Genomic DNA, 20,813 nt, shown 5'->3' on the forward strand with positions numbered 1-20,813 from the left:
GAAGTTCCATGATATGGAATATTTCACTGGCCAGTTTGGGTCAGGTGCTCTGTCCGTGCTCCCTCCCTGCTCCCTGTGCCCTGGTGCACGGTCAGGACATGGGAGTCAGAGAGTCCTTGAAGTCTCAGTGGTAGCTGAAAACATCAGTGTGCTATCAGCATTCTTCCCATACCAAACCCAAAGCTAAATCCAAAACACAGCACTCTTCTATTTCTCAAAAAGGAGTATTAACTCTATTCCAGCCCAAACCAGGACAGGAGTCATGGGTGATGTAGTCTTTGACCACCAACTGAATTGTCTCTGCATGCAAAACCTTCTTCAGCATGGGCCTCATTAACTCCTTACTCCTCAGTGTCTGCTCCTGGGGGTGAAGCTGGCAGTACCAATCACATCTTCACGTCTTTTCACCTAGTCTGATTTATATAAAACCCGGTTAAAATAATTTTTGCAAATTAATCCACTGCATAATGGTTACCTCATATGTCAGAAGACAAGATTTGATCCAGCATGTACTTTGTGTACTTGAAATTGTTTCTCCTAATCCATGTTACTTGATTAAAAACTTTGACTCCCCAGCTATTGTGCTGAGACTGAAAAATATTGCAATTTTTAAATATCTCTAGCTGGATTTTACATGATGTTTCTGTTCGTTTTTCTTCAGAGAGAGCAATGAAGGAACAGAGGAAAGCCCAAAAGCTGTCTATATTTGATTTGCTTGGAAATTAATCGTTAATGTCTTCCAGGTGGACAGCCAATGTGTTCTGAAGTCTTCCATATCTGCATGTGGGGTAGTGAACCAAAATGAAGTGCAAGGAAAAGATCCCCTTGAGCCTGAATCCTTGAAAAGCAAATAGGTGCCACTAGAAACAGCATAGTCTGTACTCAAGGGGCTTACTCAGGTTGTATTGACATGATGTTGTGGGTACTGTGGTTATTGCTTCTTCAAATCCTTTGTATAGGCCTATTCTGTATCAGAGTATCTGGAAACTTGAACATTCATCATTTTTGTTGTCATGTGCTTTTTACTAGCACCTGGAAGAGAAATACCTCCTCCTAAATGAAATGTCAAAGGATTTAATCATTGGATGGGGCAGATACCCTGAATTAAAGAGGAGCGGTTCATAGCTTTAAGAGAGATTTCCCATCTCTCAGAAAGACGAAGTGCTGTACTTAGTTCCATGTGGCATGTTGCAAATCTTTCAGAAAAAACTCTCCCAGACAGGAGTCTTCGTACCTTTTTCATTTGCTGCTTTCCTAACCACTACATTGTGTGCAAATGTTTTATACAGATCACTTAAAAAGTCTTGCTTGTCATATGCCCAGTATAAAATGAAAATATGTTTGCCAGACAGGTAGCAAAGATCCTGCTGAGTCTCATTTGCAGCCTGCTTCACAGCAAATGTTACTTTCTGAAGGTAGCTTTAATTTTTGTTCTAGTTACTATGTACTTGTAAAGAAGTTATTAGCGAAGCCTCTGATTTCGGAATGTCATTTGGAGCAACCCCTTCTGTTTCTTACAAACATGACCTGGTGGCATCTTTCTCTGCAGGGAGCTAGTTTTGAACAGATTACAATTCCACCTTTGTATCCTTATAAATGTTTCTTTTGTGGTGTGCTTTAACCATTTTCTGCAGCAGAATTGTCTTGTTGAAGTTCTACAGGTAGGCTGTTCTCAGCTTCGTTTTCTTGAGGTCTTAAGTGTGGTATTATAGCTGTACCCAAGACGGTTCTGATGTTCTGGGAACAGTTTCTGTCTAAACAATGGTCAAACGACTGATCCTTGGGCCTGTTCAGCCTGCTTGTGTTGGTTTTTAGTGTTGTACTGATGGTACGGTAGTAAAACTTTGGAATGCAATATTTTAATTTAGCTGGGACTGGTTTTCTACTATAGATGTCAACTTCAGAATATTTCTGAAAGGGAGATGGGGCACCTAGCTTCATCTGCATCATGCATGCTGTTGCTGCAGTCTAAGTTGACCACTGGGTGTGGTAATTACCATTATTGGTGTTCAAGTTCCTGAATCAGGCCAAGTGGGTATTATGTACATGAGGGAATGCTGAAATTGGAGACCTGGACTAAATAAACATCAAAGGCCTTTGAATCTGCTAGAGAGCCTGCTGTAATGGGTGCTTGTCCTCCCTGAATCTGATAAAGGGTTTCACTGGGCTGTGTACCGTGTAGGTGCATCCATGGGGTTTGGGAGAGGTGACATTGCAGTGGAGGAGGAATGTCTTGGTGAGTAATTTGTCCTCATGGATGACAATGCCCAACCTGTGCTGGCACGTGTTTACAAGAGGATGGTTGTAGGACTGCTCTCCCTCCTTTGCTGCGGCAGCCTGAGCTTACACAGACACAATGGTGAAGGATGACTACTCTACCAGGAATTACCGGAGTTGTGGACCCTGCCAACTGACACTGATGTGTGATGAATAAAGTCTCTCAATGAGATTGATAACATTGGAAAAATGATGTCATTGTACAGAGTTGTGCCAGATATAGTCAGAGTCCAAAAATACCTCTCCCGCACTGATGAAAGGCCATAGGAGAGGATATGGTGTGGATGTAAGGATTGGTTTGGTAGTAGTGGCACCAGCTACTAAGGAACAGGTTGGTGTAAGGTGTATAATGGTAAGTGTGAAAGGAACACTAACAGTAGTGCAGGGAATGGGCTGGTAGATGAACTGATGGCCTCAGATCAGTATCTTTCTTCTGTTTTTCTGCAATGTGCCACACTCGTGTCTGAAGTAAGAGCATGTGTTGGCTTTTTTTATTTCTTTAAGTTTTAAATGCCTTTTCCATGGCTTCTGCATAGATGAGCATGCTTTGAATTTGGTGAAAAGAAAAACACAATTTATTTTTTGTGGATTGACTAAAGTGTCCTGATGAACTTCCCGGTTAGACATCACACCTGACACCTTTCAGTACTGTCAGTAGGGCTGTGGTCTTAGAAGCACAGCAGAGCATATGGGGAACCAATTAATTCAGTAGATATTAATTAATAAACACTTTTTCTCTGGGGAAAACCTTTTAGCACATTCGCTGTTTGGCCCAAGATTGCATGCATGCATGAATGGATAGTGAACGTGTTTTCCTGAATTGTCACTTGTTATTTCTCTTGATAGGCTGGGGACTGCCTCCTCTAGACTACTGCTGCCAGGCTTTTAGAAAAGCAGACTGCAGTTAATGCTTAAGCTGTCTCTCAGCCACCAGTGTTCTCACATATAACTGATGTCAACACATGCTGGTTTTCACCATTGCCCTGGGGACTGCTTAGCTGAGTCTGGCCAGCTCCTGGCGGTCTATGGTCTCTTTCTTTTGAGAAGCACACTTCATCGGTGGTGTGCATGTGGAATTATCAGCTGTGAATATAGCTATTTTATGTACTGAAGCATATACATACACTTGTGAAAAAGCTGCTGCATGAATACATGGTGTATTGTCAGTTCCTTTCTCTTAATATGAAACAGCTTTGTTTGCATCTGTATGTGTACTGCACTGACGAGCATTGTAGACTGAATAGTTTAAATAGACACTGCAGGGCAATTCAGCTGAATTACAAGCCTCCATTTAATTTATCTTCTTTTAGAAAAAAGTCCATTGGACTGTCATCAAGATCATAGAGCTCTCAGGGAGAATAGTAAACTAACGCTTGTATAGTATGGTGATTGACAGTGAAGATCTTAAAATCTCTCCAGCTGATCCTGACAACAAATTAGTTCTCCTGTGGAACTTTTTTAGTAGTAACAAGATATAATGACTTATAAAAGCTCTTTGCTATTGACTGTTTGAATTTCCTTGAATGCAGAAACTGCAAAATGCTGCTTAATGTTATAAGCAATAGATTTCACTGATGATTTCTTTTGCTGTGGTGTTGCTGCAGGTGTGAAGGTAATGTTCTTGAAGCAATTCACTCAGTGATTTGTTCTGAAGGTTTTTTTAACTGTGTAAAATTCCATTATACTAATTATGTGGGTTTGTATTGATATTTGCTTTACTTCCTGCTGAATATAAAGATAGAAACCTATTATTGGAATGCAAATACCCTATGATGGAAAATCACCTTCATTGCAAAATATGTCAGTGCTTCAGAATTGGCAGTGTGTTGTGATGTGACCTTACTGGTAGAGGATTGAACCAGAAATGTTTAAGTTAGTCACCCTTTATGGTTTCTGGAGTTCTTCTCATTACATGAAATACTCTCCATTAAAAAATGGTCTTATTTCTTGTGGGATGTGTGCAACTATGTGAAAAACAAAGTCTAACAAGAGTGGAGAGGCTTATCTGATCTCACTTTTTATGGCTATAAAATGCATTTATGATGACAAAGCAATTTTATCAATTGTGTCTTTTCAAAAGCAGTAAAATTTTCAGAATATTTGTAATTTCAGTATCCTATTTGAACTTCATGAAAGAAAGAGTGAAGTGCCTCTTTGGTTCTTGTGTTGTATGTATTTATATGGCTTTTGCAGTCAGCTTTTCTTTGGGGATTTTCAAAACATCCTAAGTACAGGACAACTTGACCTTCTCTTGCAGATAAAATTAATTGTAAATCTGGCTGTTTTCTTGTATTGTAAATGATTGGAAGAATGAATGGAGGCATTAGGACTGTGACACAAATACTGCATCAAGAGGTGTATTTCCCAGTAGTAGCCTTAGATTGTGCCTTCCCCAGTGTTATCTTCTGACATTGTGCCACTTTGATACAATCGTGGCTGTTCACGATGGGTCAGAGAAAATAGAGAGCTCAGAGTTTAAATGTCTCTGCTTTTTAGGAGCAGCAGGGTTAGAGGGGGTTTTACTGTAGCAGCTTGTCAAAAAGTTTGACATTTTCAAAAATTACTTAGTTGAGAATAAATAATCTTTTATTAATGTTTGAATATCTGTGGTCATGTATAAATTAGTATGATAGAACAGCTGCCACTTGACCTGTTTCCCTTTCTCGAGGAAAAACTCTCTGAATACACCTATAAATAGTGAATAGTAAGTAAATAAATAATTCGGTTATTTCAGAATAGGATTCAATGCTTTAAGCAGTGCTCTGCAGTGTTCAGTCACTTCTGGGCTGTTATGTGCTTTTTACTTTTCAATGAAAGACTCTGGTTTTCATTAGTCCAATTTATATTTAATATCTTTATTGGTATAGTCAAATTGTCACCTATCAAAATATCACCAGTCTCTTTCAGACACACATGTAACCTTTTCTACTTAGTACTTGCAGCCTGTATCTTTAGCAGGGAAAATTATTAATCTCTCATGAGTGCCACTGGAATGATACATGAAGTCAGCAGAAATCTTTCTACCCAGTGAGCTGGCGGGACATGTTTATAAGCCAGCAAACTGCAGTGCTTTGAAAAATATTATGGATCCAGAAGCACAATGAATTATGTCTACAAGGGTAACAAAGCTCAGATTAAGAATTGCTGTAATGTCTACTGCTGAGGGTATACAGAGTATGTTACTCAGTATATTTTCTGCGTTTCCAAACACATTTTGGAGGTATACTTAAGAGCCTGTTATATGTTGAGTGGCTTTTGTTAAGTGAATGATATGGTTATCCTTAGCTTTCCTTTAATTTTCTAAATGGAGCTGTACTTAGTTTAAACTTATTGGCAAAAAAAATTTTTTTTTTCTCCTCTGTGATCAGAGTTGCTGATGATTCTTTGTTCAGAAGTTGATTTAATTTCTGCATGTGTGAACTGATAAATGGTGGGAAGCTGTAAATACTGATGTGTTTGGTCACTGTTGACAGATAATGAATTAAGTGTAGAATCAGGCTAGTTTTCTGCCTATGGTGTGTGAAGTGTTCCATGGTGTTTGACATAATTTGCCATCCAACATGGATGTCTTTGTCTTCCACCCGAACAGCTAGATTGTTACATTTGCTCTTCCTGACTTGCTGTCATCCCTTGTAAGCAAGATTTATTAATTTGGCTCTGTCTTTGTGTTGTGTTGTTCTTGCACTTCCCGGGTATTTGTGACTTGGGGCAGAACTGCTCCCCAGGCCTGAACTCATGTCAGCTGGAGTGAGCCAGCCTGCTGGGAGGCTGAAAATGGTGTGGCTGGCACATGAGCTTTTGGTGTGGGAGATGGGTCATGATACATCTGGAGTTGTGTCTCCAGGAGAGTCTGAAAAAGACCCTTTATGTCCTTTCCTAAATGAGTTGCTTGCACGGCAGTATGGAACAGTTCAGGCACAATCAGTTCATCCTGAACGTATATAGAAGTATCACTAAGTCACAAGGCATTGTACTGTTGATTGTGTGAAATGAAATGCTGGGTCTGTGTTCAGGTTTCCTGTATTTTATAATCTCTTCCCTGTCAGTAAGTACCAGTACAAGAGATACATCTAATGAGAATTTAGCAACAAAAACATAGTCTAGGCAAACCACATAAAAAGCTTAAGAATGACATTGCGTTGTTTGGAAAGTCTTAAAAAAGAATCTTAATATACTGTCATGTGTGGAGAGAGCTACTATTCATCAAAAGATTTATATGGTTAACTAAAGCGGTGTTAACATGATGAAATTAAAGACTGACATATTTCTCTCATACTTCCCCCACCCCCCATCCCCCTCTTTTCCTACCATTTTTTTTTTCATGTGAAAGTCACTGCTTTGGCTTTCACATGACACTTACTCTTCCCATTTATGGATTCTGTCTTTTCTCATTTTTTCCTGTTCTCCCCCTTCTCTGCCATGCTTTATTGTTCTCCCCCCCTACCCCGGGGTATAGTCATGAATTTTGAAATGCTTTTTTCTTCTGCCCAACTTTTCCTGGTATGCTCCTGGCTCTCAGCATTGCTTTTGCATCTCCTTTCTGCCAAACTTACTCTCTTCCATGATTATGTTTTATCTGTTGATAACTATTGTACTCCCGGATTCAACAAGTTGAGCTGTGGAGTATTATGGATTTCTGTCAGACTGATCTCTAGGATGTCTTAATTTGTTAGGAATGTTGTTATGAATGATGTTAGTCCAGATCAGCAAACCTGACTCATGGGTTCAGCAGCACTTTTTTGGAGATATTTTTGTGCTGCTGGGAACTTTAGGAAGGGATTAAAAGCCACTGTTCCCCCCTTAGAAACAGGGTAAACCTAAAAGCTGAAAACCGGAGAGAATGAAGCCTCCCAGTGTGTATTTCTGAGGACATTTCCAGTGCTGTGCTCAGAGTGGGTCCTGGAGGCAGGAACAGTGTTTATGGCAGGGTGTTCATTGCTGACAGTGGGCTTGCTGCTGCTAAATTTGTACTGATTGAGTCTGCCCAACCCTTTAAAAAAAGGTGGGTGGGATGACTGCCTGCTTATTCTTTGATTCTTTATGAAGAGTTGGAAGAAAAACAACTTAATTTGAACTTTGAGAAAGACAGCTGTGTGTATAGATGATACAAGGACTGTTAATGCTTTATAGAGAACTTTATTCCTCTAATACACTTACAGGAGTTTCACTGTAAGAACCAATTTATTTCTGCCAAAATTTTAGTTGTGGAGGTGGTCTGATGGAGAGAAGGGAAGGCTGAGTGCCTGGATGCTGCATATTCTGCCAGAACAGATGAAAATGGCATATCCTGCACAATCCTAAATAACAAAAGGACTTTAACACGGGAGGCTGGTTTGCATGAAAACGAGGGTAGTCACTGCTGCCAGAGTGTATGTAGGGAATTAGGCACTTTGAAGAGTTCTGGCCAGGGTATGAGCAAGCTGGCTAGAAGTTTGCTAACACACCATATCCTATTTGCAGCCTCAGCTTGGCAGGGCTTCTCTGGAAAAATTAAAGATTCCCTTTCCTGGCATAAAACCACAACAAGGAGTGGGAGTAAAACACAGCTGTCCAATCCTTGGGTTGAAACAGCAATCTTACAGCTTGTCTTGCCAACTGTGGAGAAGTACAGCATTCGGAGCATGAATCTAGTTTTCTGACTGATGCTTGTTAATAGCAAATCCTTAATTTCATCCTGTGTGATCTTTTGTTGTTACCTGTGTGTGTTTAATTGAGAAGTGGCTCTCTGAAAAGCCCTCTGAGAACCTGTTTGAAAGTAATTTAGCTGGTGCTAGGGCTGAGTCTTGTCTTTATCATATTTGAATTCCATTCTGAAGTACCAAATAAAAGCACATCAGAAATAATTTTAAGGATACTATGTAAATATTTGGGTGGTTGGCAAATGTGATTAGATTTTACAATTCAAATGCTTTAATCCAGAATTGCTGGCTGTATACACAGTGCCAATAGGAGTGGTGACAAAGATGCATACTTTTAGCAAGTGTGTGGAACACTTAGCCAGAGCTGATGTATAATGAAAAAAAGACAAACATGTTTAACTAAGAAATTGAGAGCTGTTTTACTAGTGAAGATATTTACCTCTGGGCAAGTGACTTCCACCTTAGCTTAAGTGACTTTTCCTTGATGAGATTCATGCTCATCATGCAGTAATAGCAGTCCTTGTTAAATGGTCAGACTGTTAATGTTTAGCATTCTTACTATACACTGAATGGACCCAACGGCTTCCCATGAATTTTCTAGATGACAATGCCTAGATAAATGGTCCTCATCTCTTCTTTTTTCTTCTGTCTTTCAGTCACTGGTTCCTACTATTATGCAGCCATCTCGGTTATGCTGGCACAACAGGTTTTGGGAGCTATGCTGTAAGGCAGCAAAGGCTGGGGGATGGGACAGAGAGCCATTCCTTGGTGATGGTGGTTTCTTGTGTTGACACAGTGCTCTGGTTTGCAACTTGGCCTTATTTGAGGTAGTGCTGGCCCAGCTGAGAAGGGGGATTCACTGTTGCTCACTGTTGGGAGGAGAGGGAACTCCTTAAGCCAAAAGCATTGCTGAATAGAGAACCTTCACTATTTCCTTCCCTGGCAGACAAAAATCTCTTTATTGCATGTAAGGATAATTTGCTGAGGGAGTTCTCCACAAGCTTTAAATAATTTGTTTTTACACTGAAGAATCTTCAGAGCAGCATAGTAGTCAAGTAGGAGTAGTTGTGTGCATGCACGTGAGCACCTCTGCATTATCAGGTTTCTGATTAAATAGGAACATGTTTCTTAACAGGTCAGACCTATTTATTTTTAAGTGGTTAGCAAAATTTTAGCGTGTAAGTTTTTCTTACTTGCACTGCTTATACTTGCAGTCCTAAAACTAAAACAAAATGCGTGTGCTGTGTCAGCTCTCAGCTTCCTGACACTGGGACTAGTTAAACCTTTATCTATGAGGCTTAAGGGGTCTCTATCAACTTTCTTTTACACCTTTAAGCACTTGAACTGTAGTTGAATCACCCCTTGACCCCCTTTTTGAGGTGAATAGCTTGGACCTTAGGACTGGATGAGAGACCTTTCTGATCCTTCTCTTTAGTTGTTCGATTTCAGATGCTCTGAGCCCACTGCTGTGTATCTGCCTTCTTCCACAGCTGTGGATACAAGAACTGAACAGGTTGTCCTAGTAGTAACCATGTGGATGCCAAATAGGGATGATGAAATGTTCTTACTCAGCAATCCCCCTAATATCCAAGTGCTCTCTTTCATCTTATCTTTTTTTTTATTTTATTTTATTTTTTATTTTCTTTCTGCTGTTTACTGCTAGTTTAACACTGGCTTAGCAAGTCTGCCTGCTATCTTTCCAGTCTGTGAAGACTGTCCATGTGCAAGTAGGGGTTGTAAGCTCAGTCTTACGAAATAAACAGAATGTGTGAAGTAAACGAACTACTGGGAAAAAAAGCCATTGGTGAACTCTCTTGGGTAGTTGAAATAGCACAGCAACTGCCTCGCACTTGAGAAAATGGTCTTTCTGCTGGAATCTCTTCCATTTGCAAGATTAGATTTACAGCAGATGGAGTGGCCTCTGACTTTGTTGGCTTGTTTGTGTCTTTTGGTGTTCAAATGGACTTGTAGTCATCCAGAGACCTCCCGCATAGTTTCTTTCCTGCTGTCACATGCTTGCTCTTTGGGCTTACATAATATTAAGAGCCAGCTCTCTGTTAGAGGCTGTTCACACGTTTCCTGCTATGTTTTATTTAGACGGTGGCTTTTGGTGTGGGCCTGGGAGGGAAGAGGCGAGATGCAGAGGGAAGTAGTAGTATGTGATTTAACATGGGTAATCTTTTGGAGAGCTGTTTGGACTGCAACAGTGCTGCTGTCCTGGTGCCAAATAAACCTGCTTTGGTGCTTAATAGTGGCAGACATTGGCAAGGACATTCCTTATGAGACAGGCGATTAGATTTATTGTCAATCACTTTGTATTCTCTAGAATAAGCAATAATTTATTTAAGAATTGTCTTTCTTGGAATTCAGGCTTAAAAATTCATCAGTGGTCCATTTGTGCTGTCTCCCTCAAGATTATAAAAGCTTTTTTTTTGCTTTTTTTTTTTGCGTTGTCGCAATGTATTTTGCCAGAAAAAGTGTTTTTGTTGCATAGTTCACATCTACAGGCAAGATTGTGGGTGGGTGAGGAGATTAGTTAAATTTAACACTTATCTGATATGGCTGCTAAGACACCCAAATAATGTTCCAATCTTGGTCGTAATTCAAAGAATGCAGAGATGGTTAACATCTGCCTTGAAGTTAAAAAGCAATTCTCTATGGTAGTTTTGTAGCAGTGCAAGTAGGCATGCATGTGTTAGCTTAGAACTGACAGGCTGCGTCTGGCAGATACTGGTTTAACGCAGTAGTGATGTGTTTGCGTGGCTGGGGTAGAGTCTGGGACATACAGACTGCATAAAGAAACTTGCTGCTGTAATCTGTCAAACTGACGGTTCTTTTTTTTGTTTTAGATGAAGGACCTAGCTTGTACTTCAGACTCCTATGTGCATGTAAGTTTGTGGACTTGATATCTAGTAATACACACACCAGTTTAATTTATGACCCAAACTCGGTGGGATCAAGAAGAAACGAAAGCTCATCGCCTGTCTTACAGAAAGGAATGTACAAATGAGTCATCCCACACCACCCTTAATGCCAGCATTGTAGAGGCAGCAGGTGGAGATGAAGGAAAAAGCTCACTGGAAAATTGTAATCCATGATGTAACCTCATCCCACTAAAAATCTCCCTAATTTAGACTTGGTTAGTTCATTTGAAAGTCTCCAGAGAGGAAGCAAGTCAGATATGTTCTGGGTTTGGTCAAAGATTAGGCATGCAGATTTGCATTGTGTTTATCTTTTGGAGGTAGTTTGGCACATCACAGTGAACTTTCTGTACAAAGCTTGGTGAGAAACCGTCATTTCCTGCTCATTTAGTATGGTTTCCTAGTGGGCAAACTTTCCAGGTAAACACTAGCCATACTGTTGACAGCTAAGAGAAATAGGTCTAGCCCCAACACTGTGTGTGCTGAGTGTTCTTTTTTTTTTTTTTTGCCTTCCTCATTTTCATATTAAAAATAATGACTTACGCTTCTGTTTTACTACTTAATCTTGCTGAACCACTGGGGTAGAAAAAGGGCTTGTGACTAAGGGACTGAATGATGAATTTATGATACCCTTCTCTAGTTCTGGGTTCTACCACAAACTTCTTACATTGGGACTCTGAGGCCTGGATTCATCCCCCAGCTTTAATGCGTTTTCAAATGCTTGATGTCATTTCCCTTCAGAATTGGTGGCAAGAGCTGGATGTGTCCAAGGAGGTAATCTAGTCTGTGCAAGATTGGAACTGTTCTCTGAAGCTCCTATTCCTCTTTCTGACTGAAGAAAAAGAATTAAGTTACTGTGCATTTATGTACCTCACTAAGCTGCCTGAAGATAGCTGCTATGAATTTGAACCTATTATGTATCCATTTCCCTACCTGGAAGATGTCCTCGCTCATACCTCCTAGGAGCTGATAGGTCAGCAGACTGCTCTATCCCATTGCAGCAGTATTGGCCTTTTGCAGTACAAAAGCTACTCAGGATTGTATTGTTCTGAAAATCAATGGGCACGCGTGATTTTGCTGAGCATTACCTTTAGTGTAGTGGGACTGATTAGCACCTAAGTTTTAAGTATATATTATTACATCTGTTGACGTTGACTGAGATGTAATGTCTTGACATCTTTGGTTAATAAGCAGTCAATCTGAAAAGCAGTGCAAGGCAATACAGAGCCCTGAGAGATGTCTTACTTGTCAAGAGTGACAAATTGCCCTTTCTGATTCAAAGGACCAGCTTGCATGGCAGAGTTAAGTAGCTGCTGGAGAAAGGGGAGGAGAGCATGGGAAAAATAGCCTATTTGTTTAGGCCTTCCCCTGTATTTTTTTTTGTTTGTTGCTCTAAGTTGAAGCTCTTTGTTCTCTTTCATCTGAAACAACTTAACAGCAGGTTGAGAGGAGCAAAGCCTCTGGGATTCTGCCTCTCCCACTTCTCGTTCTTATAAACTGTTTACAGTCTCCTTCAGTTTTCTAGCTTTGTATGGAAAAGTTCAGTGGGTCAGCTTTCCCTTTAGCTTCATCCATCATTCCAGTCAATTAGAAATAGTTGAGGGCCAATTGCCCGGTCTTCCATTAACTGAGACACTTCAGATTGTTTAAAATAGCATAAAAGCCCTCTTTGTTGACCATTGGGCAAGCACTGTAGATTTCCCCATGATGGGCAGTTACCGCGTGGCTGAACAGAACCCCAGTGTGTCTTGCAGTACTTGAGGGATGAATATTACTACTACAGGCCTTGTCAGGGTTTTGATTCCTTCTCCTTCACCTCCGCCTCTTGCTTTCCCTGAAAGGTGTGATGCCTTCAGATGGTGAATTACCATGCCTGCTTGCAAAAAAAGCTGTTCTTTGTGGCTTTTCAAAACTTCTGTAGTTGAGGGGGTTTTCCAGTTTCTGAAATGTTCCTTTTTAACCTTGGTGCTTTAAAAGCTCTTGGCATTATTTGTTATTCGCTTGTCGTGTGTGTTTCTAAAGGACAAAGGAAGTGTGTAAGTGTTCAGGAAACAGTCAGTGCATTGTGGTGTGTGGCTGAGTTCATTCTGGTACCCCATGCCAGGACAGCCTGCTTTCATTGAAGGGTAACATTTTCCTTACGTTCTGATCTGACCAGCCTTAGAGTACAGCTTGTATGAGAGCTCTGATGGAGAGCTTGAAGCTTGTCATAGGTTCATGTTGTGTTTGGGTTCACATTGAAGTGATCTGCATCCATTGTATGTATACATACTTTTATATATTAACCATATTTTGTTTCTGATGACATTTAACTGGAGAAGTAGGCTTAATAAATGAAGATCAGTTTATCTGTAGCAAAGTAGATATTTATATATTCTTATCTTAAAATTGTTGTCTATCTTGCAAACTCTCCTTCCAGCATTGTATACTGCCTAGGTTTCAGTATGGGCTGGTCCATGTGTTTTTCATTGTTCCAGAGCCATTTTACCTGAATATGTCATGTGATCCCAGCTGTGCAGAAGTGCTCCCCCCGATTTTGTTGAGGCACTTGGATAGGTATGACTGAAGACCTGTTCTTGCTGCTGGAGATCTGGACTTTGCTCTGTTTTTCGAACTGGAGGAGTACAGCATGTGGCAGTCCTTGAACATAAGGCCTTCATGCTCTTCCAGAAGGTGCACTGCCTTGCAGTAGTTCAAGCAGTGCTATACGTGAGGGCTTACCTTTTTCTCTGTTCCTGAAGCATGATCTAAAATGAGTGAGATAGCCTCCTGAATACCTGCCTCTCGGATGATACGGGCTCAGTGTTGTGCATGTGCTAGTTAGCTTGAATCCCAGCTGTTGCACTACTGAGGTGCATAGGAAGCTTTCTGGACAAATCCAGGGCAGAGAGAAGAGCATGGATCTTCAGACAGTGGTGAAAGAAAGGTGGGTCTGACAAGGCAGGAGGATGTGACAGTAATCTGAGAGTCTTCAGCTGCTGGGGAGCTGGATCTTTTACTGGAGAAAGATCTGACACAAATACACCAAATTTGATAAATGCCACCGGTGGTTTTCTTCCTCTTTGATGTCCCATTGGGATACTAATCTGATGCAGATCTCAAGATAGACTTTTTTGACTGGTGTGTTCCTTCAAACTTGCCTTTTTTGTCTTCCTTTCTCCACATATATTCAGCAAATAAGAGCTTGAGGGCATGACTGAGCTGAAAGTGCAGACATAAGTTGGAAGGAGACCAGTGGGGAAGAAGGTCAGCCCAAGACTTGACTCTGACAAAACTGATGTTTGCCTGCTTTGCACTTATAAATAATCTCATGTTTTGCAAAGAGTGAAGCTTTAATAAGTAATTTAAATAAATAATAGTAGGAGGAGAGAGAGTCCACATTTAATTCAATTAACATTGTTGTCCAGTGCCATTAATTATGCCCAGACTTTTAATGTGTTCCATAGCTTTGTCTGTGCTGGGGTCAGATGAGGACAAGTATGTCCACTGGTGTAGAATCCAGCCTTTATGCTTTGTAAAAACCTTCAAATTTGATATCTGACGGTAGCCTGGAGTAAGCAGTAGTCTGAATAGCCTGCATTGCAATCTGCTGAACAAAGGGTGTCTCTGGGAGAATGGTGATTCGATGTACATGTTTTCAGTGTTTTTGAAGAGGGGCTATTTTAGTGGAAGTAATAATCTCTTTCAACTTTATATTATTTCCAGACTGTTTTAAATTGTTTCATAGGCAGAGAATAAAGAACTTTAAGACAGTAAACAAAGTAGGATGTCTGATCCTCCTGGGGGAGTTTATTCTTTTATTAAAAAAGATATAAAATAGCTACTTTGATGGAAATAGGTCTCTAGGAAATGAAATGGTGATGATTACAGAAGCTGTAGTATTCTAATGCAAAATAAGCCCTGGGAGATATGTGCCCTAAATGGTAAATCACTCTGGTTTTTAACAAAACAAGAATTGTTGTTTTACGAGTCTTGCTTATTTTACAAGGTATTTAGCTGTTTCATCTGCACTTAACTTTTACAGACTGGGGATAAATTGATTGTTGTTTTGCTTTTTAAATAGCTTGTTTTTTTTAAAGCACGCTAGAGGTGCAAGCACAGATCAACAGGATAGGATTCATTTGGTACTCAGAAAAGCAGGGAGAAAAGCCGTGACTACTGACACTGTATGCAATAACTGGCTTGGAATCTGTTCTCATAAATTGGTGGTGTTTTGTAATCTTCTTGGAAGGAGGCTAAGATTATTATTGGAATGGAACCTCATGGGTAATGCTTAGCAATTTTGAAGGGGATATCACCTTGAAATGTGTGTGTGTTTATTGTAAGGGAACTCCTGCAATTTTAGAGGGGCTGTGCGGATCCCTCTGGGCCATGAGGGCACTGACACCCCTCAGTGCCCCTGACCAGCTTCACACAGGGCTTCTGCCCAGAGACCTGGGAGCTCTGTTTGTTTAAGCTCAGCCCTGAGCCCTCAGCCCATGGTTTGGCTATGGTGAAGGACTACTGGTCTCCAGCTGAGCTGCAGCCACGCCTGTGCCTGGCCATGAACCCCATTGATCCAGACCCTGACCTCAGACCTGCCTTGTCACTGTGGACCTGCCTGGCTATCACTGGACCTGATCCTAACCCCGACCTGCAGATTTGCTTCCCAGGTTGACCTTGAGTCTCATCACCAGGTCTGCTTGGTTGGACCTGGCTGCCATCTCACGTCTGTCCTGCTTGCTTTGCTTGGGTGCTGTCGAAGTGGGCCTCAGCCGGGGAGGCCCATGCCTAGCCATCCAAAGGATTCCCCCCAGGGAGCTGCTGAAGCTTGGTGCTCCCTGTGACGTGATTTCTGTAGTTTAGCTGCTGTGCCTCAAGTGTTTCAAATGGAGGATCCCTGGAGGAGGAGGGAGTCAACCTGCAGGAACTGTCAAGGAGCCTGATGCTCTCCCATTGAAGAGGACTGGAAAGAAGCCCCCTTTAGATTTGGTCTTCCCAGATGCTTAGCTGATGACACTCATTGCTGTGGCATGGCAGATCCCTCTTGTGCTGGGAAACACCCTCTTGTTTGACAGTAGGGGAAGGACCACAGAGTCTTGGCTAGTGTGATAAGAAAGGAGGAACTGTCTGTTTGCTTTTGTTTTGAAAGCCTCACGAAGGTAAACGAATGAGTGTGTGTTATAAACTGGAATTACCTACCTTTAGCAGGCAGGGAACTACTGGTAGGATTATTTATTAGGGGTGTCATGTTCCAGCTCTATCTGGCAACTTGTGCTTTACTTCGAATAATTAGGCTTACCTGCCAGATGTTTGTAATCTGAGATGATGAGATGTATTTGGCAAAAGAAGGTCCTAAATACTGACTTAGACACTGAGCACAGAGGATGGTGGTTGAAAGGGGTAATGTGTCCCAGTTTCTGAAATTTGTGATGTCCTAAAATCCTTAATGATGGAAACTAAAAACAGATAACAAAATCTTTATATCTTTTCTACATTAATGTCAGCTTGTGACAACTCCAAGTTAGTGATGTGGAGAAAGTACTGGGTTTGGATATCAAAGAACCACCTCCTTAAGCTAATTCAGGGAGTTAACTGGATAATATGCAGTCTGGTTAGTTGTCTACGTTGGGATATTTACCTTGAACTTAGCAAGCTTTTATTTTTTCTAATGCTTAGGACAGTCACTTGCTGACAGCAGTTTTCTCTTGAAGGAATGAAGATCTGTACCATATCTCCCTGAATCTTCATTTTAGAAGCAGCCAGAGGATAAAAACTAGCACGGTGCTCATTTAAAGTCAATATGCTCTAGTTCGCAATTTGCTCGTGTTTAAGTGCCCAGCTTTAAAGGTTCCCTTTGCCCACAGGCAGTCTGAATACAAAGAGAGACTTTATTTTTTTCATAAAGAAAAAGTTTTGCAAAAGCTCAAAGAGCAAAATATTTCTTTCCACCTTCCATCTCCTCAGATTTGTTATCACAAAGCAGTTTGCCTCTGAAGAATCTAGAGGGGAATGAAGAGATGTAAATTCATGCGTTCACCTCAAGATGCAACTAGAAATGAGGATGATGGATTAGATACATGTATGTACATAACTGTGTGAGAGGAGTGAGAAGCTCCCACCTTGAAGCAGTTTCGGCATTCGATGCCTTGGAGATAACGAGGAGGTTTTACAGGGACATGGTGTAATGGAAAAAAATTTCTACAGTATAACTGGTGGCTTTGCTGTTGGCAAGGCTGGAGTTGCATGAAGGTGAATAGAAGTTCTGAGTCTTTACTGTATTGTAATATTGCATAAATTCTTCTGTTTAGAGGGAATTTTTACTGTGTGGTGAGGAAAAAGGAGTTGCAGTTAGAAAATAGTATCTTCAAGAAAAGTTAGACGGGATTAATAGATTTATTCCAGGGCCTAGTTTCCCTTCTGAAGATGTGGGCAGAAGACGCAGTGTGACATCTGAACCCTACCATAAAGGATTCTATGTGTATCATAAGTTATTGCCCATAATAAGAACTGCAGACTGGAAGGAGTTGTTTTCTTCAGGATTTCAGAAGCCTTATTCTTGATTGTAGCCTGAGTTATTCTGTGGTTTCAATAGAAATGGTGCCTGCTTGTGTCACCTCTGGTGGTCCAGCATGTGTTATCTTTGAAGGCTGTCCATGTTGGATTTTGACCGAGGTGATTGCCTGAGGCTTATTGTCATGTTCTTAGTTAATATTTGGGCTTACCTGAAAATAAAAGCGGCTGCCTTATTGAAGTTCCAGAATATCAGAATACACCTGTAAATAGAGGAAACTGGACAGGGACATCTCAGCTTGTTTCAAAGGAAACTACAGATCACACAAGGATTAAAATGACACTTTTCACTGTGGACCTTATTGAGTCTCCAGTACCCTGCTTGTGCTCAGCAGCATGAGGTCACTCATAAGAATACCGTCCTTCAGGGTTTCGAAAACATGGCACAGCAAAAGGGTCAATCCAAAGTTCATCACTGGGATAAAATGCAGTTTTTCTAAATAAAATGTTACAAAGCAAAATGTTCTAATTCCCTGGTGATGGAGCTGGTCACAGGTAGAGAATATTTAAACCTTTATGTAATTAGATTCAGCACCGGCATGGCAACAGTTTTATGCTAATCATTTTATTTTCCTGTGATGTGAAAAGGTATACTGAATTTGCCAGTGGTGTTTTCTTTAGGGAAAGTGCATTCACTTTGCGATTTAGGACTGTGTGCCATTGCTTTTCTTTTTATCCTTTTTCTAAAATATGAAAAAAAAAAAAAAAAGTGGGTGTCCGTGTGTGTATATATTCCTTAATAGAGGGTGTTCTTTGTGTGTCTGCTTGACAAGATGTGCAAACAGAAGCCCTGCTTTGGCTTTGAGGCCTGTGTAGCCCGATACCTTCAGGGCTTATAATGACATGAACAGTCTGTCATTTCTTTTTATGTAGTTGAGGATTCATAACGCTGGGGAAAAGTCTTATTTCTCAGTATGTAAGCCAGTTCTTTATTGGCCACTTGCTGTGAAACTTCTGAAATGCATTCATCTACCAAAGGGAAGCTCCTCTGATATCTGTGCTGAGACACACAATTGCATAAGAAAAAGGAAAATTCAGACGTTAGTGCTGACAAGAAGCAGAAGCATTCTCTTTGGACAGTATCCCTGCAAGAACTGGCCTTTGATCTATTTTCTTTCTGTTTATTGTTTCTTTACGTTGTCTATCTGTTATAAGTTTTAAATAAGCTTATAGCCAGTTAGATTTTACAGATTTAGCAAAGGGAAAATGTCAGAAGGGTAGCATTTCACGTAATTGATCTATTAATCTCTAGCTATCCATTTTTTTAAATTATCATTGCTTTGGACAGTTTGAGAAAGCTGTCATTTAATGACAGGTCTTGATGTTTTATAACTTTCTCTAGTCGGCAACCGAGTTTATCAAATGGAAATAAACTTTTAATGGTAAGATTCACTGCTCTGAAAGCCAGTGGTCCTGTTCACTGCAGAACTGAATGAATGTTTTTACAGACAAAAATTCCACTCCTCCTACGCTGGGCATTGAAGAGAAAGCTAAAAGCAAGTTTAAATATAAGTTAGTAGTCTGTAGTAGGTGGCCTATAAATGTTAAGTCCTTGATAGATGCTTCACATGATTTCTATTTACTGAGCTGATCCCAGTCATGCTACCATAGTTGCAGCATGCTTTTTTGTGAGACAGTAAATACTTCTTTCTCTGAATCTTTACTTTGAAGTTGTTGGGTAAAATGTGCTTTTCAGTTGAGAAATCTGAAATCAATAGAACAGTTATGCCATGATAGTAGAAGTTAAAAGTTTTTGTTTTTTTTTTTTTTACTTCTTTAGGAACAAAGCCCCAGTAACCAGACATCAATAGCAATGATGCAAGAGCCTCAAGAAATGGTGGAAGAGACAGTTACTGTGGAGGAAGACCCAGGCACTCCTACTTCCCATGTGTCTATTGTCACTTCTGAAGATGGAACCACAAGGAGAACTGAAACCAAGGTGAGAGGTGAATAACCAATGTGGAAAATGGCAAAACACCACCTAATCACAAAATAAAAATAGTAGGTAGTAGCACGAGGGATGACAATCATGCTGTTGTGATCCTCAGTGATTTTGAATATTCTGTTTGCCAGCAAAGCTGAGTTCAGGGCTTTTTCAGTTTTACCTCTATGTAGTTTGCAGTAAATTACTTTTGCAGCTGGGGAAAATGTGCTTGGGAATGTGTCTTCAAATTAGTTATGAGCTGTAATAACAATATGTGGTTATACATTGGATCTTTTAGAACAAGAAACATTTTTAATAACCCCATAGCATTTAAATTCCGCAACAATCTCGTGCATGTAATTTTACTCCTGATGCATGGGGAAAACTGGGTGTGGTCTCAAGTGACCTGTATCTCAGGTTTGGCTGCATTACAGGTATTGCATAGGTTCTAATTTTCCTAAAGTCTTTTTTGTTCCCTCGTGTAAGATAATTTTGCAGTCTCTGTTGAGCAGGTGCTGTATGTTCATGGCTGCTGTGCATGCTTTCCAGTACCCCTGGAGCCTTAATATGCCTTGTCATTTGGGTCTAGGAAGTTGAGCTGAAATCTTTGTTAGATTTTGGTCTTGTGAAAGATAAAGGCTGGTTACCTTTTTAATAACTAAACAGCACTAATTAAAAGAAAAAGACTGTCCAACTGCTTTCTGTGTTAAAAGGAGTTGATCAGAGGTCACTGCATAAATCAGTGGTTATTTTTACTGGCGTTCCAGAATTGTAGTCCTCTAAGATATCTGTCGAGGACATCGGATCCTCAGGTTGGAGTAAATGAATGTTGATTTCCTGAGGTCAGTGGGCCTGCACACACTAGTATAAACTGAGTATCTGGTTTAATATTTGTTGCAATTAGTTGGAAGATAAATATAACTGGCCTATTTTCTTATTGTTGGAAGGCGGTGGAGTTCTTAAAATAAAAATAAAATGACAAAAAAAAACCCAGCACATTTTGATTAGCTCTTCAAATAATCTAATGTATTTAGTCTGTGACTTGTTTGAAATAAATGCCATTTTCTTTCTAGTGGCAGCAACAACAACTGTTATTTACAGGAAGGAAGTGATAAAATTACAGTGATGATGGACACCATTTTATATGCTCTAATAGTAGTGCATAGTTTTAGGAGACTGTAAGTGCAGCTATGCAACGGAATAGAATGTTAGCTACGATGGTAAAAATAGAGGGGAGGCCATGCAGTGGTCCCTAGATAATGAGACCATGTGGAATGAAATAGTTTGTCTGAAATAGTCATGCCGCTGATAAAGCTGCAGGTTTGTCATAGTGTTAAAAGGTGTGATTTTCTCTGTGTGGCGTACCTGCTATTCTTCCACCTTCCCACAGAAAAGGACAGTGGCGGCTCCAAAAACAGGCATTGTATCTGCATATGGGGGGGGGGGGGGGGGAAATACCAGCAACCCTAGAGCTACTGTTCCATTTCAAAGAGCAAGTCT

At 40.5% G+C, this 20,813-nt stretch overlaps 1 protein-coding gene across 13 annotated transcripts in view; it reads left to right on the forward strand.

Annotated features, from left to right (window-relative positions):
* The window catches only part of ARVCF (ARVCF delta catenin family member), a 292,172-nt gene that overhangs the window by 176,379 nt on the left and 94,980 nt on the right, over nucleotides 1-20,813 (forward strand). For 8 of the 13 annotated variants that reach the window (XR_006166734.1, XM_042805460.1, XM_042805468.1 and 5 more), the window contains 2 exons: nucleotides 10,766-10,804; nucleotides 19,170-19,328. Coding sequence is in view for 12 of the 13 variants with exons in the window: in XM_042805460.1 (XP_042661394.1) it covers nucleotides 10,766-10,804; nucleotides 19,170-19,328 (198 nt within the window). In the remaining variant the exon portion in view is untranslated. The remainder of the gene's footprint in view (nucleotides 1-10,765; nucleotides 10,805-19,169; nucleotides 19,329-20,813) is intronic. The other 5 variants (XM_042805466.1, XM_042805467.1, XM_042805469.1 and 2 more) reach the window with 1 other exon arrangement.

This window comes from Tyto alba, unplaced genomic scaffold, assembly GCF_018691265.1.
Source record: "Tyto alba isolate M040663 unplaced genomic scaffold, T.alba_DEE_v4.0 Super-Scaffold_44, whole genome shotgun sequence".
Classification (NCBI taxonomy): Eukaryota; Metazoa; Chordata; class Aves; order Strigiformes; family Tytonidae; genus Tyto; species Tyto alba.